Source organism: Adiantum capillus-veneris, chromosome 16 (genome assembly GCF_014529385.1).
Source record: "Adiantum capillus-veneris isolate H3 chromosome 16, ASM1452938v2, whole genome shotgun sequence".
NCBI lineage: Eukaryota > Viridiplantae > Streptophyta > Polypodiopsida > Polypodiales > Pteridaceae > Adiantum > Adiantum capillus-veneris.
The window spans coordinates 103,593,208-103,618,696 of NC_140946.1; the positions used below are offsets into that span (position 1 = coordinate 103,593,208).

The window sequence follows — 25,489 nt, forward strand, 5'->3', positions numbered from 1 at the left end:
GGGGGGGGGGGAGACCAACCCATCTTCTGGTCCCCAATACTGTGTTGATCTTCTCCCTTCTCTCATGTTTTCAAAGAATTATAATTTTCAGATTTTCTAAGTGCTCGTGTACGCTCCCGTTTTGTGTCAGTGGTATCAGAGCTCGGACTCCTCTCTTTCTCTTCAAAGAAGGACGATTCTGGGAAGAACGGGAAGAACCATGTCGAGCCAAGGGTGAAGCGTTGAAGAGGAGCTTCAACAAGTGCAAGCTCAGCTTGTGGAGTTGCAACAAATTCTACTGTTGCCAGACGTCCAAAAGCTTTTGGGCGGAATGAAGAAAACGAATGGAACTGATGCAGCCAAGCATCCAGACAACACTGTTGGCGTGAGACCACAGGAGGCAAGAGAAGAAGCACGTGTCGAGGTGCACAAAGGATCTTCGGATCGGAATGAACGACCTACTTCAAGGAAAGGCCAGGAAAAAGCGTTCTCTCTGCTAAACGAGAGCAAGGACATCTCTATCTCATCTCCATCTTACTCTCCTGATTATACTTCTACTTCTCGATCATCTCGTCAGAAGAAGGAAGAAGCTATTACCGCCACTACCATACATCAACCTAAAGATAAGCCTCGATTCAAGAAGCAAGGTCGCAAGTCTCAACATCGCATGAGAGTCTTCAAATTGGGCGACAAGGACATCAAGTTCGAAACCTACAACGGACGGAGAGACATCTCCAAAGCACTGTCCTTCATCAGACAGTTTGAAGTCGCCTTTACCAATGGGCACTTCACAGAAAAATCCAAATTACACCATGTGGGGATGCACCTCAAGGAAACGGCAAGTGATTGGTGGTTAGCCAAGATTCTAGAAGGTTCTCAGGCAGAACTTGGGAGAGATTCAAATCTGAATTTTATGAACAGTTTCTTCCGCCTGACTTCGAGCAGGACATACGAAAGGAATGGGACTGGCTCGCCCAGAAGGAACATGAGAGAGTCACTACCTATGTGGACAAGTATTGGTCGGTTCTTCTGAAGGTCACTCCCTTCATGAAGATTGCCGACGAGGAAAAGAAACGAAAGTTCGAAACGGGTCTCCAACCGTAGCTTCGAAAGAGTATAAAGGTGTATGCGCATGATACTCTTCAGAGGATGATGGAGTCAGCAATCATTGCTGAGGATTTGCACTCAACTGGGACGCCCAGAAAGATGGAGCATAGGACTTACCGTGCAAGACAAAGAGGGGTCTACGATGACCAAGGGGGCCAAGGAAGAAAACGTCCTCCATCTAGAGACGATGATCATTCTAAGAAGCCAGAGGGCTTTGGCAAGCGAACTAAGTACCTTTCTCCTACTCAACTTCAAACTTTCAGAGAGGAAGGAAGATGCTTCTACTGTGGCGAGAAAGGACATATGAAACCGGACTGCTCGCTAAAGCAGCAACGGCAAGAGCAAGCCTCTACGAGGCAAGAGAAAGCAAGGAAGGAACTTGCACCACCAAGCTCGAACTCCATTCCAGATGTTCAAGGAAACACAGAAATGGAGAAAGGGAAGCGTCTTCAATTTATTGAAAAGTACAAGGATTGTTTCACGGAAACACTTCTTGATGAACTCCCTCCGGTACGCCCGGAAGATCACCGCATAGATCTCATACCGGGTAGCTCGCCTCCCAATCAACCCCCTTACCGGGTGAGTCTTGCTCAGCAAGAGGAAATTTTGAAGCAAGTCAACGAGCTTCTAGAGAAAGGGTTGGTACGGCCTAGTGCTTCACCCTACTGCTCTCCAGTTCTACTGGTGCAGAAGAAAGATGGCACGTTTCGAATGTGCATAGACTACCGGTCTTTAAACAAGATCACAATCAAGAATCGCTTTCCTATCCCTCGGATTGATGATATACTTGCAAGTGTCTTTAGTCGCATAGACTTAAAGAGTGGGTATCATCAGATACGGATCACCCCTGAGGATGTCCATAAGACTGCTTTCCGCACAACCTTTGGACTATATGAATTCTTGGTAATGCCTTTCGGCTTGACCAATGCTCCTGCGACGTTCAATCACATGATGGACCGCATTTTCAGCCCGTATCGAGCTTTTACGGCAGTATTCTTTGACGACATACTCATCTTCTCTAAGTCGGAAGAGGAACATCGGAAGCCCTTGGACTTAGTGTTTCAAGAATTGCGAAAGCATGAGTTGCATGTGAATGCAAAGAAGAGCGAGTTCTTTCTCTTAGAGATGCACTATCTCGGCCATATAGTCTCTCACAATCAAGTGAGTATGGATCTTGCCAAGATCCGAGTGGTAGAAGATTGGCCTATTCCCACTACGGTACATGATGTACGTAGTTTCCTGGGATTATGTTCGTATTATCGAAGGTTTGTTCGAGGATTTGCTCATGTAGCAGGACCACTTTATGACTTGATAAAGAAGAAGATTCCTTTAAGATGGGGATCGAGACAACAAGGAGCTTTTGATCGGCTCAAGTACTTGCTAAGCCATGGACCTATTTTGATAGTGTCTGACTTAAGAAAACCATTTGAGGTTCACTCCGATGCTTTAGGTGATAGCAGTGTTAAACCAAGAAGGCCATGCAGTGGTCTACGAAAGCAGACGACTTAAGGATGCAGAGTTGCATGCATCAATCTACGAAAAGGCACTCACGGCTGTGATTCACGCCTTATCCAATTGGAAGCACTATCTTCTAGGAGCGGATTTTGTGATCAAGATTGATCACCAGAGTTTGTGGTATTTTCTTACGCAAAGGAAACTATCTGAGAAGCAGATGAGATGGGCTAACTTTTTGTCTATGTTTCACTTCCAGATCCTTCACACGGCTGGGAGTAAGAATGTAGTCGCAGACGCATTGTCTAGGCGGCCAAGGGTGAACGCTATCACTTCGGTGTATCACCAAGAATTAGAAGCACTACCGGATTTGTATCCGAATGATCCAGACTTCTCCACCATTTGGGAAAAGCTACATCGTGGAGAGAATGAGTTTCCCTATTCCATTCGGGACGGTTATCTCTACCACCATCAAGCCATATGTGTGGCGGAACCATTAAGAAAGAAGATCATGGATGAAGCACACGCTTCGCCTTATGCGGGTCATCGGGGTATTCTCCCTACGACCTTAGCAATGGAAAGATATTTCTTTTGGCCTAGCCTTAAAGCAGACATTGATAAGTATGTTAGGGAATGCTTGGTTTGCCAAAAAGTGAAGTATGATCGGCATAAGACGCCTGGGTTGCTACAACCATTGCCTGTGCCTAATGAATCTTGGGAAAGTATTGCCATGGACTTCATCATGGACCTCCCTAGAACTCAGACTGAAAATGGCGCGATCTGGACCATTGTGGACCGGTTTAGCAAGCAAGCACACTTTATACCAGTCAAGAAAACGATCAAAGCAGATCATATGGCTAGGGTCTTTCTAGCACAGATCTTTAAGCATCATGGAATGCCTAAGTCTATTGTGAGCGATCGAGATCCTCGCATGACAGGAAATTTTTGGCGTGCCTTGATGGATAATCTTGGTACAAAGCTGAATTTTTCATCTGCCTACCATCCTCAAACGGACGGGCAAAGTGAGATAGCCAATTCCACAGTATTGGACATGTTAAAAGCTTATGTGTCAGACCGGCAATCTGACTTGGAGAAATATTTGCCTCTTGTCGAGTATGCGTATAACAATACCATACACTCATCGACGGGGAAAACACCTTTTGAGATTCTCTATGGTAAGCCTTTGCTTCCACCCATCCTTTTAACTAAGGATAAGATCTTTGCAGCAGATGAGTTTGTCCGGGATTTGGACACCGCCTACGGGCAAGTTAGGAGAGCTATTCTACGCTCTCAGGAAAAGCATAAGAAAGCTGCAGACAAGCACAGAAGGAATCTAGACTTAACAGTCGGATAGTTAGTCTTACTCAAGTTTGAGAAGGCAAGACTTAAGAAACAAGCGTCTCATAAGGGGAAGGTGGTAAAACTTTCTACCCGTTACTATGGGCCGTTTAAGATCACTGAGCGAGTGAATGATGTCACCCTCCGATTAGAGCTACTGCTTAATTGGAAGATCCATAATGCTAATGCTTTCCATGTCAGTTTACTCCGGTCGTATGTGGGACCGCCTCCAAGCCAGCCTAGTGCTGAGGAACTTCCTGAGGTTGAGGAAACAGAAGAAATACTCCAACCGGAGCAGATAGTAAGTCATCAGGAGCGGCCTCTCAAATCCAGAAAGATAACACGGAAGTATTTGGTTAAGTTTAAGAACTACTCGAATCTAGATGCTCAGTGGATGACGTAGGAGGAATTAGCAGCTTATCCCCAGATACTGGGGGTATATGTCCAAGCACTACAGTTGAGGTCAACTGTTTAGAAGCCAGAGGGATGTTGCTAATTGGACTATTTTCTTATTTTTAATGATTAAATTTTTTAAGGATATTTTATTATGTGCACTAAGAACTGTTAAAAGATTGTAGCTACAGGAACTGCCATCAGGAACGGACAACTCTGATGTGTTATTTGATGGGTGACGGTAAACATCGCGAAGGAGTTTCCGTAAGTTCGATGGAAAGGGCCGGGTTACGAGTGCCCCTGATGCGTCACATGATGGGTGACTGGTGCATCAGTAAGGGGGCATCCCGTAGGCTAAGGAGGAAATCCGAACCGAGTAAGAAAATACGCGTAAGAACGCAAGCACAAGAATAAAGATGGGTTCAATGAAGCTTTTTACGAAAAGCAGGAACAATCGTGAGAAGGCAGACGCCTTCCCGCGAGGAATCTATGTTTGCATTGCATTCGTGCATGTGGTTGCATCCAGGGATGCCTGGGAAGTGTTGTTAAATGCATTGGTTTTAACTCATAAGGTTTTATTGAGTTTTTGGGCAGGTTCAGACCAATTGCTGGCCGCCCACTTAATAAGTGGGCAGCCACTTAGAGGATAAAGCAACAAAACCAGCCAGCGAATTCTCTCTCCCTATTTCGGGTAGAACAGCGCCAAAAAAAAAAAAAAAAAAAAAAAAAAAAAACGGTCGCGATCTCTACGCGAGCAGTTATTCGTGCCGTGGCCAGGGAGCTATAAAAGCACCCCATGCCCTCACTCACGGGAAGGTACCAACATCAACAAGAGAAGACTCTGCCGCAAGAGATCGCGAGACTACGAAGCACGGAAGTCGCTTTTCCCGCGCAAGAGCGACAGGTATCTATTGTGGATTCGCCATACAAATTGCTGTCGCGTGTTTATGTGGTTTGTTTTGCAGGAATCTCCCGTTTTACGGGAAGGCCCTTCACGGGAAGTACGGCTTCACGCCTAAGTCCCTTACGGGAAAGTACGGCTTCGTGCCTAAGTCCCTTACGGGAAGGAACGGCCTTGTGCCCAAGCCCTTTACGGGAAAGCACGACCTTCGGGTCTAAGATTATAGAACGGAGGGGTTTCCTCGGGTTCTTGTGCTGGTATAAGAATTCTCCCTGAATAAAAGAATACTCTTAAGGGGGGGGGGACCAGCCCATCTTCTGGTCCCCAATACTGTGTCGATCTTCTCCCTTCTCTCATGTTTTCAAAGAATTATAATTTTCAGATTTTCTAAGTGCTCTTGTACGCTCCCGTTTTGTGACAAAAGCCAAGAGGACCCTAAGAGCAAAGCCAAGAGAACCCTAACAGCACCTACTCGGTACACAGATACAGAAGCGTCAGAGATAGAGAGACAGAAAGAGAAGCGTCAACCAAGAGTGTTCTACAGCCTAGCTACTCTGCAATGTCTGATACAGACGGTCATGATAGACAAACGCAGAGAAGCACAAACACCACACTAGACGGGGTTGCTCTCTTGAGTTATTCGCAATCCAGATTCAGGTTCCATATCTGTAGCCCGGATGTTTCGGCATGTCCGACGCAAAGCAAAGTTCTGGATTTTTCTCGCATATACGAGAGAGAGGAAAAGAGACGTTCTTGCTAAAATAAACCAAAACTAAATCGCATCTTCCAGTGATTCTCCCTTTTTTCGATTTTTTCAAAATCGTGGCCACATACTGGGCTTCTTTAAATGAAGGTCTAGTTATTAGGAACCCAGAAATTTAGGCTAGTAGTGAATGGATACTCGGGGTATTTTTTCTAGGAGGAATCAACTTGTAGATCTTTGATTTTTGCTTCGCTTCAGGCAGGGAGCACATGAAGAGAAGAGTGATGTATAATGTTGTCCTTGCTAATACCTCAGAATTACTTATGAAATGGATGCTGATAAAGAGAGATTTACTTTTGTTTTGTGAACAATGGGTGTGAGAAAGGTGAATTAAATGCTTGGCTTTTCTTTTGAGGTAGTAGAAGGCAGAGGAGGAGCGAGTTGTTGTTTGATTTTCCTTAACAGTGTTTGTTGCTTCTTTGTTCCAGCAATTGATCTAGTTGATGAAGCAGCTGCAAAGTTGAAGATGGAGATAACTTCAAAGCCTACTGCTCTTGATGAAATTGACAGATCAGTTTTGAAACTTGAAATGGAACGCCTTTCTCTCATGAATGATACTGATAAAGCCTCCCGAGACAGGCTCACTAAGCTTGAAGCTGAGCTGGAAATTTTGAAGCAAAGACAGAAAGAGCTTACAGAACAGTGGGAGCATGAGAAGTCGGTCATGACCCGCATACAGTCGATTAAAGAAGAGGTACATCATACATGGTGGTTGCCCTGTTTTATGATGCTGTGTTCTGTCTGTACTTTAGAGTTTACTTGTAGCTGGGCAGGATTTGTTTGGTTGGTCATTTCAAATCTGATGTTTTGCTCTGTTATTATTTACATTTGAGCAGGTTGACAGGGTGAATATTGAAATTTGCAAGCAGAACGAGATTATGATCTCAACAGGGTGGCGGAGCTCAAGTATGGGAGCTTGATGGCATTGCAGAGGCAGCTAGAAGCAGCTGAAAAGGCTCTGGATGAGTATCAAAATAAGGGCAAGCCTATGTTTAGGGAGGAGGTGACGGATAATGACATTGTTGAGATTGTCAGTAAGTGGACTGGGATACCCGTCGCAAAACTCCAGCAATCTGAGAGAGAGAAACTTCTGTATTTAGATGTGGAGCTGCACAAGCGAGTTGTTGGACAAGATCAAGCAGTTAAAGCCGTTGCTGAAGCTATCCAGCGTTCACGAGCTGGGCTTGCAGATCCAAACAAGCCAATTGCTAGCTTCATGTTTATGGGTCCAACTGGCGTGGGTAAAACGGAGCTTGCCAAGGCTCTGGCATCGTATCTTTTCAATACTGAGGATGCCCTCATCAGGATTGATATGAGTGTACATGGAGAAACATGCTGTCTCGCGCCTCATTGGAGCACCTCCTGGTTATGTTGGATATGAGGAGGGAGGGCAGCTCACAGAAGCTGTGCGGAGAAGGCCCTATTCTGTTGTACTGTTTGATGAAATCGAGAAGGCTCATGCAGATGTATTCAAGATCTTTCTCCAGGTTTTGGATGATGGAAGGGTGACAGATGCACAGGGGAGGAAAGTTAGCTTCAAAAACACAATTATCATCATGACATCAAATATAGGTTCTCAGTACATTTTGAATATGGACACTGGTAATGGATCAGCTGAGAGCACTACGAGGCTATGAAGAACCGGGTGATGGAGGTGGCGAGGGCTACGTTTCGACCTGAATTTATGAACCGCATCGATGAGTACATCGACTTCCAACCATTGGATCGTGAACAGATCAATAGCATTGTGAAGTTACAGGTGTGTTTTGGTTCTTCTTTTTGGACTAAGCAAGGTACATGGTTGTGGGTCCTGTTGAAATGTGGTAGACTGGGCCATGGCAAAATGTGTGGATGACCTTTGTTCTTGTGCTCAATGGATTTAATTTGAAAGTCTTACATATGTTTTCTTGTGAAACAGTTGGTGCGGGTGCAAGAGAGGTTAAAAGACAAGAAAATTACTACCAAAGTTAGTGAGAGTGCTGTGCAACTGCTCGGTAGCCTTGGCTCTGATCCTAACTATGGAGCAAGGCCAGTCAAGCGAGTTATTCAGCACTATGTGGAGAATGAATTAGCGAAAGGTATATTGCGAGGAGAGTATAAGGAAGATGACACGGTGTTTATTGATACAGAGGTTTCTGCTTTTGCTGGCGGTCAGCTACCTCAGCAGAAGCTGGTGTTCAAGAAACTATCAGCACCAGAGAGTAGTATCCAAGATGTTGAAGGGGTTGCATTAGCGCAAAGCTGAGCAGCATGACTGTTGCTTACGAAGTGTATACTGAGGGATGTACGAGCAAGGAGACTGAAGTCATCTTTCATGTACTCTGTAAACAATGTAGAGCTTGTCTACAAGTCAAAGGGGAGCTCGAAGAAAGGGAGAGGTTCTAGCTGAGATTTTGTGAAGTTTTCAATGCGTGCAAGGTGAAAAATTCAATGTATACATACATGGACATGCATTGGGTCATTGGTACCTGCTGTCAAGTGAAAGCTTGATAGAGTGGTTGTACTCCTTATGCAGACATGGAGAAAGGGGAAAGATGTAGCATATGGTGATATGATACTGACACAGTAAGGCCTCCTTGTAAAGGTTTAGTAAAGGATGTCACAGTTTACCTTGGTTGTGTTGGTTGGTTGTTATGTGCGCATTGTTCTATGCAGTTCATTGAGCTTTTGGCTAGAAAGACGAACTACTTAGTTGTTTATGAAATTCTTTTGGCCTGCCAAAAGGGCATGGCCATAGTGTCACCTGCCCCATTTGGGCTTAACTAAAGATATTTTTCTCCCAATGTTTGTTTAAAAATACTGTGACTGGATACTCAAAATAGTGATCGTTATGTGAGTTCACCATGCGACATCCGTATAAAGAAGCAGCTATCATGTGTTAAAAGAGCGGTAGCCTCATCCAACCATCCACATAGCATGTTTATCTAGGGTGGTATACCTCTTTCTATAATGAATCATTCTCTTCACCGTAATTTTCAACCTCGTCTCATTCCTCAGCAACATCATCAACGGTTGGACTCTCTGCTCTACATACATGGTTCTTTAAATTGCTCAAAACAGGGTGGCAATGCATGCACTGCCCTCCACTCTCGAGCTACTCACACCTACGTCCACATGAACATGTATGCTTCCCCTCCTTTCATTACATAATTCTGTGTGAATTTTCTTTCATCCATTGTTTCTTTCCTTTGCTTGCCTGGATAGCAACCATGGATCCTCCCTATCCCATCACTATTCTGTCTCGATTGATATGGGCATTGCCAACTCTATGGAGCCCTTCCTCCCACCGTGATTGCCTTAGAGCTGGATATGGATCCCTGCCTGTACAAGTTATATGGCAAGGTGAAGGCAAAGGTGTTTGGTTGAGAGAGAGAGAGAGAGAGAGAGAGAGAGAGAGAGAGAGTCATGTTGAAGAAGACATCAAAACCTGGGATGAGGAATTCCTCAAAGTCGACGAGGCCACCCTGTTCGATCTTATCCTGGTTGCCAATTATCTCAACATCCAGAATATATATTGAATTTGACATTCCAGTGTGTTGCAAACATGATGAAAGGAAAGTCACCAGAGGAAATAAGGAAAACTTTTAACATCAAGAATGACTTCACTCCTGAACAGGAGGAGGTTAGAAGAGAAAATCGATGCGCCTTTTGAGTGACTCTTTGCAAGATAGGACCGCAGGACAGCTTGTGTAATAGTGAACAACTCTTTGCGAGAAATGTCATTGCCCATAATCTATTTTTGCATATGGATGGTAATTTAGAGAGAGAGAGAGAGAGAGAGAGAGAGAGAGAGAGAGAGAGAGAGAGATTATAATTATGTGTGCAGAAGGCCGGAATCGGCTTATGAGACAAATCCATGTACAATGATCTAGTATCCTTTGGTATCTTCCATTGAGCCGGTGCTCCCTTGCCCCCAATCGCACCTAGCTAGGTGTGGAGTGCCTCCCCAGCGGAAGCTCATGATGTTATGCTTTATTAAGAACAATGAGAAAGAAAGAGTCCATTTTTCTGCATACTGTGAGCTAGAAGCCATTGTGAGAAGCGACAAAGGCACATATCATAAAGCTACTGCGAGAGCATCTCCTCTTCCTAGCAACTCTGTTTTGCAGGACGGTGCTCAACGTGAAGGAGAAGAAGCCATTACGAATGGGGAGCCAATGATCAGTTAAAGATGTTGAGGCGAGACTCGAGAGGGATAACTCTTTTAAGAGAATTGGTTAAATACTTTTACTCATAGTCATATAAATGCATTCATCTATTCACTTTTTGACTGCTTTTACTATGTAAACTAGCGTTAGAGACTGGCCTAACGGTCGGACCGTCCCGTTTTCCGCTTTGCGACAAAAGGTATCTTTGCCATAATTCTACTTTTTACTAAAGCCATATCGCAAGATCCTCTAAAGTGTCCCCTTTAGAAGCCAATCTTTCTAAAAACTTCCATCTTTTGGAGGTCCTTTCAAGTTTCTTTATTTATAGCATGCCATAAGAGCCCTCAATTACAAAGAGGCTTTTCCAACAACTATTTATAGCTCATCGGATTCTTTGATGCTCCTCGTCCCTTGGTGAGTTTGCACATTCTTGCTCATCTACCACTTATGGAAATATGAGATCTAGCACCTCATGCTCTCCTTAGCTATCTTGATGGTGGTTCTAGAATGACGGAGGCATGCAAAAGACTTCTTTTGAACATGTCCCTTTAGGCCTGACTATTCTTTGATAAGTGGATGCCTCCATATTTATTGGTGGAGTTTCTCTTGCCTCTTCACTGATGACCAATGGCTCCTACTCTTTAAGCTTGAATGTCCTTTCACACTTTACTAAGCAAAGACATCCTCTTGCTTTGCCAACAACTTTTTTGTTTCCTACATGATATAATGATCTCTAGTTTTATGATTTTAGAGAGAGAGAGAGAGAGAGAGAGAGAGAGAGAGAGAGCGAGAGAGAGAGAGAGAGAGAGTCAGAGAGAGAGAGAGAGAGAGACTCTCTCTCTCTCTCTCTCTCTCTCTGACTCTCTCTCTCTCTCTCTCTCTCTCTGACTCTCTCTCTCTCTCTCTCTCTCTCTCGCTCTCTCTCTCTCTCTCTCTCTCTCTCGCTCTGAGTCAAAAGTTTTTCAAAATGTCTTTTTCGATCTTGGGTTCACGAGGTTCGACCTAATTTTGTCATCTCTATGAAGTATGGACATAACTATGCGGTATGGCATCTTAATTAATGTGCAATGGGAGTGCCTTAAACATGGCTAATCATCCTAATTAGCCGCCAATCATGGTCTAATAATAATCAGATCTTTATTTTTATCTAACACAACTTTCTATCACGTAGATGTATAATTGAATACTCCATATGCATATAGCGCCTCTTTATGACCGTTTTTGACAATTCCTATAATTTCTACCTGCATGCATCTCTTAATTGATAATCCCATCAATTTTGTTCATGATTTATGATAGCGATACACTTTTATAATTCTTAATACTTGATTATCTTAAATTGGATGCAGTTTAGACACTCTATCATATCTCCAATACTCCATGCATGTGTAGGATGCATAAAAATTAGGGCTTTTAATCAAATCGTTAAGTATGTGATTAGGGGATGCTAAATTGAGATGGTATTATGTCCAAAGTCAGATGAGTCTATGTTTCATAAGCTGTCTTGAAGGGAGAATGTGATTAATGTGGATAGCGGTTAAGTGCTCTGTCCAAGAGAAAAATCTAAGACTACATTCCAGATTTCAGTAAAGGTGTTTGAAGACATTGTGTCAGCCCATTGAGAGGGAAAGAAGCACAAGGATCTACTGGTGAAGGAAATGGGATGCAAGGATTTTACATCCTTCCTTGAAAAGCATCTAACCACCTACATCAGACAAAATTTTATTGCCAGGTGGCAATCTCAACAATTCAAAGACTGCATTCAAAGGTTTTCTAGAGACGTGGTAGTCTCTGTTATAGATTTTGCTGAGAATTACTCTTCCAATGAGAAAAATGAAATCCAATCAATGCATTGGTACTCTTCACAAGTTACAATCTTGGTGCACATCACCTATGTTCGGGATGAGGCTGACAGGGTGTTAAAGTATATACATTTTTACATCTTTGATGACAAAGAGCATGACACATTGTTCAAGTGCATAGCGTGTGGATGCAGGAGCAAGGATTCAACTTCTTGAAGAAGCAATGGGTCCGGTCACACGAATGCGCTGCTCAATTCAAGGCATCCAGAACATTTTTCTTTGTGTCAAGGTAATCTAGCTTGTTCCAAGTCTTGGTAATGATTTCAAGTTCTTTGTTTTTGCCTAGCCTTTGAGACGTGTCATTGATCTAGGTACTACTCTTTGACTGGCATTGAGATGCTATGGAGTTTCTTTGCATCGGGCCATGGCAAAGGATAGCATGATGGGGCCGGTGCAATCGTCAAAAGGGCTCTGACACATGAGCAATTGAAAGCTGATGCATGGCACATGAAGTGTGCCAAGGATGTGGTTAGTTTCTTGAAACATAAATTTCACGATGAAAACACCCACTCAGAGGTGACTCGAATTTTGGGATGTCGAAGCGACGAATGTGCCTAGGGAGAGGATGTGGAATTGCAAGCGAGTGGAAGGGTCACACTCATTGCATTGTGTGAATGGACACCCTAGGAATATAAATAGTTGTTTTGCTGCAATTACTATTTTGTTGCAATTACTGTTTGTTATACCTGAGCCTCCCAAAACACCTAATCACAAATGTAGCCAGAAGATTCTTACTTTTCTCGACTTTAGAGGCATATTTTAAAGTGGCCAACATGTCAGCTTCAAAGTAATTTTAAACTTATTACAGTTCAGGTTCCAAGCACCTGACTGCTTGTGCAGGTGCTTGAAGGGGGTATCCAGGTAGTCTCAAAGTACCAATCACAGGTTTAACAGTCCATGTTCTACAATGTAGAACTGTGCAAATTGACTACTTAAAGTACCATGAATGGAACATATATGCAAATTAGGTACTTTAAGTACCATTGTTGGTAGTCTCCCACTATTCTTCACATGTATCTGTTTGCAGTTAGGTACCCTAAACTACCATTGTGGGTGGTTTCATAGTTCCCTTTTAAAATACCTGTCTGCACATCAGGTACACTAAGTACCTTGGTTGCTACTTGTACTGTTACTTTCTAATGCTAGAATGGTAAAACACACCATGACTGTAATGGTAAAACACACCATGACTGTTACTTTCTAGTGCTAGAATGGTAACACACCATGACTGTAATGACAAGAGCTTTCCAATGTTGAAACATAGTATGGTCTTAGAAGCTTTAATTTACCCGTTTGACACACACCATCCACAGCCACAACCACACACACACTACCCACAACATAAATTGAGTCCAAAGCAACAATGGTGACATAATGGAATGGGTATAAGTTCAACTATAGTATCGCCGATGAGTTACATGTGAATCACTCAGTACACAAGCATTCTAAATGTTGCCAAAAAAACCATCCCTCATGGGAAGTAGGCATATGCATTCCTTTGTAGAGACAATTAGCTTACAAATGCGTAGTTGTAATGACAAAACTACTTATACAAGGGTTTGCTACAGGGCTTGACTTTAAAAAATTACATAAGCTTTTTACAAATATCCATCACATGACAAGGATGACATACTAGCGCTTAAAGCGCATTGGCATCAATTGTGGCCCTTTCAAGTATCCTTCACAACAGGTCGTCTTTCCACCTCCCTGGAGTGCAGCTTTAACATAGTCGTCCTCCGATGTAGGCATCACATTATTGAAGGTGAAAGATTTGGCTGACCGATCCGTAGCATCATGCCACTTGGCAAGAACCTCTTGCAAATCCTTGGACAAGAAATCACTACGCCGATCCTCTAGGCCAGGTACAATGATGAAGGAATCGGGAGGATTATAATGGAATTTATACAAGCTGTTGTCGATCAATAGCACGTTTCTCGTGCCTTATCGTGGAACAACCTTTAGAAAATTCCTCAGATTCTTGAAAAAAACTGGTTTTCCACCTCCCATGGAAAATATGGCTACATCACAAAGCTGTTATCTAGCCCATCCGCTGAAGTGGTCACAAACCCCCCCAAGAGCCTCCTAGACTATTCTGTTCACTCTTTCCAGCATTGCTGAACTCCAGATGTAGATATTTGCCCAGTACACAGCCCAAGCAAGAACTGTTTTGCATCCTTGGGAACGTAGAGGTACCTAAACACTAGAACAACTCCCGCTCAGCTGGCATGCTCAAATTATTAATATGGAAAAAATACTTCAAAGCCTCGCTCAACCTGTCCCCCTTTTCACAAATGAGGTCAAACACAACACTTTCGAGATCAGACTGAGCATCCATGTTATCAGGAGATTTACGCCATGCAGCCTGGAGGACATTGTTAAGGTCAAATACTAATGTTGGTCGCAGCAGTGATGTGATGGTTTTTGGAATATAGGGCGATGGATCTCTGATGATTATTATTTCCTCCACAGGAAATTTGAGAGTCCCCTTTCTTTTGGTATCTCTGTAAAAGACATGGTTTTACGATGAGCAGGAATAGACTAAGCACTTTTTCACCAAAACAAGAGTGAACATTGCGATAAACTAAGAGACAGAGAAACGGAGGCCAACGTGAAATTCTCATTTTATTCAAAAAGCAAGAATCAAAGATTCTTGTCATTACAAGAGAGTCAAGACACTACGTGTCTTCAACGTCACAGTTTCCTGCAAATACGATGCGTTGGGGGGTGGGAAATAAAATTGGGATGTCGGAGGGGAGTACTTTTTTTGAAGGACTTCTTCACAGGAGGCGCTGACCGTGGATCTTTTTCCTCGTCGCTTTTCCTCCACCTAAAACCAAAATGCAATCGACTTACACGCTGATGAGCTTGAACATGAGCAATAGAAATGATGCTATAATGAGGTTGACCCTACAAACTTCCTCTAAGTTTTGAGATGCTTTTCCTGAACAATGGATGAGTAAAGGAGGTCTCACCATCACTCTCATCCTCAGCCTTGTTAGATTGTTGCTTTGAGCGGGTGTTCTTTGATGCTTGCATCTTTTTAGACTCTCTAACTACACCATAAACATGCACATCAATAAAAACCATTCAATGCATGTAGGGAGCCAAATCCTGTAGCCAAAACAACTCACCATCATCGTGTTTCTTTTGCTTCTTTGAGTTCTTCACCAAGTCACTAAGGAAGACAGGGGAATCTGGATCCGCATCACAATGAAACATGCGTTGCACCGTGATGGCGGGAAAAAGAGCAGTGCAATCGGGTGGCCTCTGTACTCGTGCACACTCCACAAACCATGACTCATGCAAACAAGCAAAGAACAAAACAAAGGGGGCACCACCCTAAATTAAGAGGTTTAGGGACCTCACACATAGTGCACATAGGCAAGTGAGACTTCTGGCATTATGATGGCATCAAAACATATGGCAAAACACATAGAAACGAAGCTTAGGGACCTTATGTAGCATATATATACACAAGACATCAGCTTAACAATACAACGGCATCTGATCATACATAACAAGGATATAGAGAAGCAAGCCAAGGATGGCATAATCCCTTGTCAAAAACAATCAACCCAGCAAGTAGGTATGATCCTACTAGCAACACATCAATACCTTAGATAATGATGGCGAGGATGGTGGCCATGGAGCATGAGAGAAGACTCCTTATTTAGGCTTTAGGGCTAGTAATGTAGCATACTAGAGGGAGAGAGAGGGAGAGAGAGTAGAGCTCCATCCATAGCTCCTCGTCGTGAGCAATGTCGTCATAGCTTCATTGCTTGGTGAAGTGGGTGAAGTGTTGGTTTTGAGTGAGAGAAGGCCTCCTTATATAGGTTTCTGAGAGGGTTTAGGATTAGGGATAAACATGCTTAAATCCGCTGATTGGGGTTACTTTTTGCTTAGGGTGGTCAACAGATTGAGGTCACCTGATATGTCACCATCAAGATATTCTCTAGAGTGATGTGAGAGGGGAGGGTAAATGCTGATTTTTCTGATTGTGACACATGGGGATAAGGCCTTGACCAGCATTTAAGAGCAGGTAAGGTGGCTGTTGAAAATGGAGGTTCTGCACATGTCAGGGGGGGACCTGTTGGGTCCTCCTGAATATCAAATTCTCAAAAAAATCCTCAACCATGGCTTCTTTTGACATGTGTTCTTTGAAAAAATCAGCATGTCTCTTTTCAACTCAAAAGTCTTTATCCCTGTTGACTCACCTTTACCATAAGATTTTCCCCTTTCCTCCTCCTGTAACTGCATTGTTGATGCGCAATCACTGCTTCTAGTAACAGTGAACTGTTACCTACCAAATACTTATGGTGCAGTAAAAAATATTTACCATGGGTAAAAAAAGTTACTGTAGGTAAAAAGTGATTTGTATTTCCCATGTAGGTGAAAAATATTTACTGTAGGTAAAAAATATTTACTGTCGGTAAAAAGTGAAAACGGAGTATGCTGTGCTGTGAGTCCACACGAACATCCTCGTGTAAATTTCACTAGAAATTCACACCTAGAATGGGCTATTCTGTAAGATATAGGTTGTAGGTGTGCATAAGAGCTCGTTCCCACGTATCTTCTGTCCATGGCACTTTTTACTCTTTGGTGCTTGTGAAGTAGATTTTTCTTCTCTTTCAAGATCCCTTGGACTAGAGTATCCTCATCTCCCCAACAACTGATTGTGCCTTTATTGCATCTTCAGAAGGGGTCCTAAAAACCATGCATCATATAGCCCTCCCCCTTAAGCTAGAGGTATTTGATGCCTCTAGCTGTAGGTTGTGCTACAATAGGGTTCTCTTGAATACTTACCCACCTGGTACCAATTGAATTTGCCATGTTACTGCTTTCTTGGCTGATGCACCCTGTTTAGTCCTTTCTGATGAATAATTGTATCCATCCATGACTAACAACTGGTCTCCTAGACCCTTGAAAGCCATACCCCATCCATTGTCAATATCCGCTTTCACTGGTAGCATTCTCTTTTTTTCTTTTTTTCTTCTCTTTTTTTTTTTTTTTTTTTTTTGAAACGACTATGTACATGATTGTTACCTTAGTTGGAGCTCGAATATGATGAGCTCTCCTCTGAACCATCCTTAGCATTGATTTCACCAGCATATGGCTGTGAAAAACGACATTGGTAGGCCTTCAATCGCCAACCATTTACCCGGGTCTGATGTACCTTACCATCTAGGTCACCTAGTTGGTAACTACCATTTGAGAACCTCTGTATCACTACAAAAGGGCCTTCCCACTTAAGCAAGAACTTACCATCCTTCCTGCGATCAAAGCGATTGTCGTATCTGAGCACTAAAGAACCTTCCTTGATACCTTTCTTGACAAGGTTGCGATTGAACTTCTTTCGTTTCTTCTCTGCCTGGGCTGCATAGTACTTCACTGCTGACTCTCCATCTAGCCCTAACCTCTCCAAATCGATGATTCTTCCTTCCACCTGCTTCTCTTGACTATCCTCTTGATGTGATTTTAGAACTCGGAGGCTCGCTAGCTCCACTTCTATAGGCAATAGTGCCTCTTGCCCGTAAACCAAATGAAAAGGTGTATACCCCAAGGATGTTTTAAAGGATGTTTTGTAGGCCCAAAGTGCTGCATCTAGGTGTTTGTCCCATGCCTTAGGATGTAAATGCACTTGCTTAGTGATGATTTTACATATAAGACCATTTACCTTTTCCACAAGACCATTGCACTGAGGGTAGTATGGTGTAGAGTGCATGCGCTTGATTTTTAACTTGCTCATCAATTGCTCGACTAAATCAGCTCGAAATCCCAGTCCCCTATCCGAGAGAATCTCCAAAGGTGTGCCAAAACGGCAACAAAGGCATTCAAAAATGAAATCACTCACGTCCTTGGCTGTGATGCGCTTTGTGGGACGAGCTTCTGCCCATCTGGTCATGTACTCCACCCCCATAATGATATATTCCTTCCCTGATTGAGTGCAAGGTAGTGGCCCTATTGCATCTATCCCCCATTTTTCAAATGGCCCATAGGTTTTGATTGGATGCTGATTTTCATGGGTAAGACGCCTTGGTCAGCTTTTTGGCAAACCTCACATGTGCGGCACCAATGTTGTACATCTCGATGGAGGCTTGGCCACGTGAACCCTGCTTGTAAAATCTTTCTGCTAGTAATCTCTTGTGCAAAGTGGCCACCACACACACTAAACAAAATATCCTTCATCTCTTGGGATGCAGGAACTCTCCTTAAGACAGCATCTTTCCCTCTACAATACAAGTCCTCATTCACTAAGCTATAGCTGGTAGCCTTTTTTGCCAACCACCTACGTTCACTTTTACTCATACCAGAGGGTGCTTCACAATGCTCAAGAAAGTAAAGTAAATCATGCAGCTCCTCCTTTCCCTGGTATAAAGGACTTTTCACAAGGATAGCACCTACTATGAGAGTTTGTAGTTCTTCACCTGCTAAGCATCTGCTTCTTGATTTTGATCTCTAGGTACAAAGTGCACTCGAACTTCTTTAAAACCCTTCAACAAGGCCTTTGCTTCCCTCATCTTAACAGACAATTTGTCATTTTTACAGGCCCATACACCAACCATTTGCTTAACAATCAACATGGAGTCGCCAAAAACATTTAGCTTTGTGATGCCCTGAGAAAGACAACATTGCAACCCTAAAACAAGGGCATGTTACTCTGCCTCATTGTTAGAATGAACCTCTTTTAGATGAAACCCTTTTGCAAAGATCTTCTCCTTCTCTGGACCTAATATTACTATGCCTGCTGATGCCTTGCAACCCTAAAACAAGGGCATGGTACTCTGCCTCATTGTTAGAATGAACCTCTTTTAGATGAAACCCTTTTGCAAAGATCTTCTCCTTCTCTGGACCTAATATTACTATGCCTGCAGATGCCTTGTCTTTGGTCCTCTTGTAAGACCCATCAAAATACAGACTGTGTGCTCCTAGTAGAACTTCAAGCTCCGGGATAGGCGGTACCTTACTAGGTGCCTCTTTCTTGGCCTTCTCATAACACCTTTGTGTGAGGACATCTGCCAAACAAGCACGGGTGGAATCCTCTACTTGTAGTGTGTAGTCAAACTCTTGAAGCTGCACCACCCACTTTGCTATTCTTTGAGACAATTCCATGTGTTGTAGGGCATATGGAAAAACCTCCTCAGTTGTGTTTCGGGCTTACTTACTTCTCGGAAGTAAGTAAGCCCGAAACTTCTCCACTGCAAACTTAAGAGCTAGCACCAATTTCTCAGTTGCGCTGAAACCCTTTTCAACAGCTGTCATCACTCTACTAGAGAAGTAGACTGGTCTCATGAGAGATGTCTTTGGGTCTTTTTGCATCAAGACAGCTCCTAGAGCTTCTGGACCTACACTAGGATTTACATAGAATAATTCACCCCATGTGGGTTGTAGGACGACATGCAATGAGCTCAAAATGGTTTTAACTTCTTGAAAGCACCTTTCACCCTCCTCACTCCATGTCAATGTAGTGTGTTTAGTGAGCTGCTGCAAAGGATAGATTGCCTGAGAAAGGAGATGTATGAATCGTCCCATGTAGCGAACCTTTTGAATGAAGGAGACCAGTTGCTTCACGTTTGAAGGAGTAGGTAAAGCTAACAATGTCTTTACCTTTTCAGGGTTAGCCTCAATACTATCTTGAGACACAACATGGCCTAGTAGAGTGACCTTGCTATCACCTATGTGGCACTTGTCTTTATTCAATTGCCCACCCAATTGGGCTAGACGGGTGAAACCTTCATCAACCTTGGACAGATGTACTTCCCTAGAGCTGTAAATGAAAAAATCATCAATGAAGACTCGTATGGACTTACCAAAGTAAGGTTGAAACACCAAGTTCATAAACCTCTGGAAAGTAGCTGGGGCATTAGTTAAACCAAAAGGCATAACTCTATGAGCAAAACACCCCCAAGGTGTTATGAAGGTAGTCTTTCTTTGGTCTTCATCTGCAATTCTGATTTGGAAGTAGCCTGAGTACCCATCACACACTGTGTACCTTTCATGACCAGCCACTTCATTTAGTATTTCATCTTGAAAAGGCAAAGGAAAATGGTCCCTTTTTGTGGCTGCGTTTAGAGGCTTGTAATCCACACATACCCTCCACTTCCCATTTTTCTTTGGTGCTACCACAACTGGAGACACCCACTCAGAATCTTCCACTGGGTAGATAAATCTTGCCTTGAGTAATCTTTTTACTTCTTTTAAGAGTGCATCTTGTTGCACTAGCTCTAATCTCCTTAGCCTTTGCACCACTAGTTTGGCACCTTCCTTTAATTGGATATGGTGTTGGGTTACCGTCACTCCTTTAATGTGCTCGTAATCAGTTATAAAGAGGCCAACATGCTTCTTTAGTACCTGCAAATAGGGTTCTCTCTCTTCTTCTAGTAGGTCCTTAGCTAGCATCTCCTCTAAGCCTGTGGCTTCTTCCTTGTTTAGAGAGTCTTGACCACCTTCTCCTTCTGGGTTTCGCAGTATTATACCCATGACTTCCAAAGAGCTAGCATCCTCCTCAGATGACTCATCCTCAGATGAAGAGCAGCTGCTTGTGCTCCATCTATAGAAGTCTCCATCTCTAGGTCTTGTTGTCTACCCTGCTTCATGTCATACACAATTTTTTGTTGCTTGCCACCTACCTTATGATTTGGTCGCAACTCAAGGGAACCTATCTCCCAATCTTGCCTAGCTTTCATAGCCATAAGCCAAGGTCTTCCAAGGATTAGCGGATAGCCCTCCCCCTTAGTTGGGATCACATAAGCATCAATTGAGATTGCCACACCAAAAGCTGAAACCTTCACTCCATTAACCTTTCCCACACAAGCCACCCTTACATTATTTGCCATCTTAGCTTGTAAGGAAGTTTGCTCGTTTACTTCCAAACCCAACCTGTGCATTAATTTCTCTGTCATAACACAAATCTCGGCTCCACCATCTACGTACACATTGGAGACTCGCTGACTCTTAATCTCTGCATCAATGACTGGCACGATATCCTTCATGCCTCTTGCATTAATAGACCCAACTGACTTTGCCTTAGCCCTCCTGGTGCTGACCATCTTAGACCAGGTTCTACGCATCTTTGGGGAAAGGTGGAGGAGTTGCTGCCATGAAATCTTTGGGCCTTGCTTACTCACATCTGCTACCAGGTCGTAAGGTATGGATCCTACCCCAAGTGGAAAGTCTTCTACTCCTATGTGCCTCCTTGACCTACTCTTCCTTTTCTTGTCTCCTATCACTTGGGAGGAACCCTCATTCCCTTTATCCGGCTCTGAAGCTTCCATTTCATCAGTTCTTTGTCTCCTAACTCTCTTTATTGGCATGGCAACAGCTTCCTTCATTTTTTCTTTCCCTTTATCCTTACCATTGTCAAGACTTATGACAGAGACATCCCTGTTCTCCCCTCCCGATGGTAGTGGAGGGATCTCTGCTGGTGCTTGTGGTGGTGGAGGAGGGGGTCTCAATATTTGGATTGGTGGAGCCACGTGTGCATTTTGTCCATTTAGTGGCCTAGCTCGAGGAGGAGTGACTTGCTGGCGAGGAGGCCGTCTTTGATTACCATTTCCTTGATAGTGTCGTGGATGGGGGCAATAATACATGCCGTGACCTACCTCTCCACAGTTGTAGCAAATGTACTCACGTGCTTGCCTTTGTCCTTCTTGTCTATTTCGTTCATTTCCTGGCTGGGGAGCCCTTACACCTTGAACCAGATTGATGGACAGGCTCTCTAGTTGATTGGTGATTTGTTGAAGTAATTCTTGTTGAGAGGACTCTTGCTCTGTTGCTCCTGTCCCTGCTACTACCCTTGCCGTAGGTTGAGCTAGCGGTGGAGGCTCCATTCCCCCTTGTAGTTGAGCTTGGAATTTTAACTTCCTATCCTTCTCCCTTGCATAAGTCATAGCTTTATCAAAGGTATCTGGGAATTTACCTTTTACCTTTTCTCGAAGGATGGGGTAAAGCCCTGCCAGGAAACAATACTTCTTTAGGCATTCTGGCGCCCTTTCTCCTTCACCTAGTGATGCACACCATTTCTCCCACAGGTTGGAAAACTTTCCTTCATAGCTTCTATAGTCATTGGGTGATGTTTGGCGTAGCTCTAAGAGCTGTCTCCATATCTCCTCTGGAGGCTCATGGCGGCGAAATTCTTCGATGAAGGCCATCTTTAAGGACTTCCAGTCTCTTCTTTCTTCAGGTGCCAAAGTTTGATACCATAATTTTGCACCTTCCCTCAAGACCAAAGGAAAGGCCCTTAACTTAGTAGCTTCGTCATCCCTTCCCGATACCAGAAAGGCCATTTCCAAATTATCCAAAAAGTCTGGAGCAACCTCCCCAGGCTTACCATAAAAATTAGGGAAGGCCATAAGTGAGAGAGTAAACAATTACACAAACAGCTCCAATTTATTTTAAAATAGAGTATGGTAATTACAATTTGGAGCTTTAGCATAACTAAGCTCAAAATAGGATGAAGATCGACACATTAAAGGAATGGTAATAGTCTAGTAAGGGTAGAATGACAGGATGAGGAGAGCGCAAGATTTCCCCAAGTCTCTCGGCTCCAAACAACAGGGCTATTCTTTGCTGATAAAAGATTTTTCTATCAATACAAATATTCACACGGATATGACGCACAAAATGGAAAGGAAACATGCGGGGATCATCATTCTCATTATTGGCATCCATACTTACACACAAGAGCCTAGCTTAGTTGCACCACCTTGGGACCAATGAGCCTGATCAGCCACAGAAGGTCAGCACCTCGGATCACTTCGACTCTTCCTGATGCATCTGTGAAGACGTAAGGCGTGATGGCAACACTTTGTACAATGCTGAGCCTTTTAGCAAGCAACAATTGGATGCTATTACCATAATCAGCATGACGAATGAAAGTGACACCATTAATGTGCAGCACATCATCAACTAAGATAGTTTCCTTAGATTGAGATAACTTCTTGAAAATTAGCAGCAAAGGTAGGGCACGGAGGCTTTTCACCCGGTCTCCAAAGCACTTTGGACAATATCCAAAGTGATCTTCACGCGGACAGGAGGTTGCCTTGGGATTGGTGGTGTCTGGATTCACAAAGTGCACTGGGAGCACTTGCAGACGCGCGGCAATCTTGTAGGCAAGCCTTCGCCTCTTTGCTTCAGGAGGATTTAGGGGTGAGAGTCATGGTTGCAAGTTGGAGGTTGAAGTTGGTTGCTCACTAGTCTTTTTCTTGCCTATAGTGGTCATGTAATCCCTTATTAATGAGATTAAGCCAAATGTTACCTTACGCTTGAGCACGCGCTGTGGCCTTGGGCCACTTAGGTGTAGAGGTGATCTTCCTCCTCTTAGTCGGCTCCTCAGTAAAGAGAGGTCTGGTGATGCTTTCTCTTCCCTTAATGTGTGTCACAATACCTTCGTGTATGTTGATGTAGAATATTTAAAGCTCGCGTGCGTTGGAGGTTTCTGGAGCACTCATACGTTGAGAGGAGAGGTATATCAAGCTCTTCTTCTTACTCTCCTTCGTTGGCGACGATCACGAACAAGGCATGTAGAAGAACTTACTTCTTGAATTTCAATGACACTGCAACCTGGTAACAAGACCTCGATGAAAGCTTTTAAGGCCTCTAAAGCCTCCTCCTCTTCTGTTCTCCAATTTGCAAACTCCTCACGCCATTCGTCCATGTTGTAGATTGCACATCTTCATTGCTTGTGGACTGAAGGTCTGTGTAGCCCTTCTCCGTGGGGGCACCAAAATGATGGCGGGAAAAAGAGCAGTGCAATCGGGTGGCCTCTGTACTCGTGCACACTCCACAAACCACGCCTCATGCAAACAAGCAAAGAACAAAACAAAGGGGGCACCACCCTAAATTAAGAGGTTTAGGGACCTCACACATAGTGCACATAGGCAAGTGAGACTTCTGGCATTATGATGGCATCAAAACATATGGCAAAACACATAGAAACGAAGCTTAGGGACCTTATGTAGCATATATATACACAATAAATCATCTTAACAATACAACGGCATCTGATCATACATAACAAGGATATAGAGAAGCAAGCCAAGGATGGCATAATCCCTTGTAAAAAACAATCAACCCAGCAAGTAGTAATGATCCTACTAGCAACACATCAATACCTTAGATAATGATGGCAAGGATGGTGGCCATGAAGCATGAGAGAAGACTCCTTATTTAGGTTTTAGGGCTAGTAATGTAGCATACTAGAGGGAGAGAGAGGGAGAGAGAGTAGAGCTCCATCCATAGCTCCTCGTCGTGAGCAATGTCGTCATAGCTTCATTGCTTGGTGAAGTGGGTGAAGTGTTGGTTTTGAGTGAGAGAAGGCCTCCTTATATAGGTTTCTGAGAGGGTTTAGGATTAGGGATAAACATGCTTAAATCCACTGATTGGGGTTACTTTTTGCTTAGGGTGGTCAACAGATTGAGGTCACCTGATATGTCACCGTCAAGATATTCTCTAGAGTGATGTGAGAGGGGAGGGAAAATGCTGATTTTTCTGATTGTGACACATGGGGATAAGGCCTTGACCAGCATTTAAGAGCAGGTAAGGTGGCTGTTGAAACTGGAGGTTCTGCACATGTCAAGGGGGGACCTGCTAGGTCCTCCTGAATATCAAATTCTCAAAAAAATCCTCAACCATGGCTTCTTTTGACATGTGTTCTTTGAAAAAATCAGCATGTCTCTTTTCAACTCAAAAGTCTTTATCCCTGTTGACTCACCTTTACCATAAGATTTTCCCCTTTCCTCCTCCTGTAACTGCATTGTTGATGCCCAATCACTGCTTCTAGTAACAGTAAACTGTTACCTACCAAATACTTATGGTGCAGTAAAAAATATTTACCATGGGTAAAAAAAGTTATTGTAGGTAAAAAGTGATTTGTATTTACCATGTAGGTGAAAAATATTTACTGTAGGTAAAAAATATTTACTGTCGGTAAAAAGTGAAAACGGAGTATGCTGTGCTGTGAGTCCACACGAACATCCTCGTGTAAATTTCACTAGAAATTCACACCTAGAATGGGCTATTCTGTAAGATATAGGTTGTAGGCATGCATAAGAGCTCGTTCCCACGTATCTTCTGTCCATGGCACTTTTTACTCTTTGGTGCTTGTGAAGTAGATTTTTCTTCTCTTTCGAGATCCCTTGGACTAGAGTATCCTCATCTCCCCAACAACTGACTGTGCCTTTATTGCATCTTCAGAAGGGGTCCTAAAAACCATGCATCACACCGCTTCCACTTGCGCTACAAAATCTGTCAATCAACATCTTCCATTGGGTCAGTTTCCTTTGGTTGAGTTTCACCTTCTGTCTGTTTAGAGGGCTCCACGTCAACAGCTGGGGTTTTATCACTTGCCACATGCGAGCCTTCCTTGCCAGCCAGATTTTTGTCACTTGCCAAGGAGGTCTCTTCCCTGCGAGCCGGAGCTGACTGATCATTGAATTGCATGTCTGTGTCCATGGTGGGGCCGTCCGGAGTTGCATCAACATTGACATTCGGCACCTCACTTGGTAATGTTGCCACATATGGCATATGACTGGAACCTACAATTAAACCA

At 43.4% G+C, this 25,489-nt stretch overlaps 1 protein-coding gene across 2 annotated transcripts; it reads left to right on the plus strand.

Annotated features, from left to right (window-relative positions):
* Positions 1 to 6,488: 6,488 nt before the first annotated feature.
* LOC147439561 (chaperone protein ClpB2, chloroplastic-like) lies at positions 6,489 to 8,547 on the plus strand. 2 transcript variants are annotated; one of them, XM_086485369.1, is made up of 3 exons: positions 6,489 to 6,627; positions 6,770 to 7,692; positions 7,852 to 8,547. In XM_086485369.1, the coding sequence occupies exons 2-3, from the start codon at positions 7,567 to 7,569 to the stop codon at positions 8,176 to 8,178; spliced, it is 453 nt and encodes a 150-aa protein (XP_086341495.1). In that variant the 5' UTR covers positions 6,489 to 6,627; positions 6,770 to 7,566; the 3' UTR covers positions 8,179 to 8,547. The 2 variants fall into 2 exon arrangements, with proteins under 2 accessions (XP_086341495.1, XP_086341496.1); XM_086485370.1 differs by lacking the exon at positions 7,852 to 8,547 and having other exon boundaries at positions 6,770 to 7,466.
* The last annotated feature ends 16,942 nt before the right edge of the window (positions 8,548 to 25,489 follow it).

Excerpts from the sequence above, each read along its gene's own strand:
- LOC147439561 (XM_086485370.1), top strand. The coding sequence starts at position 6,853 with ATGGCATTGCAGAGGCAGCTAGAAGCAGCTGAAAAGGCTCTGGATGAG.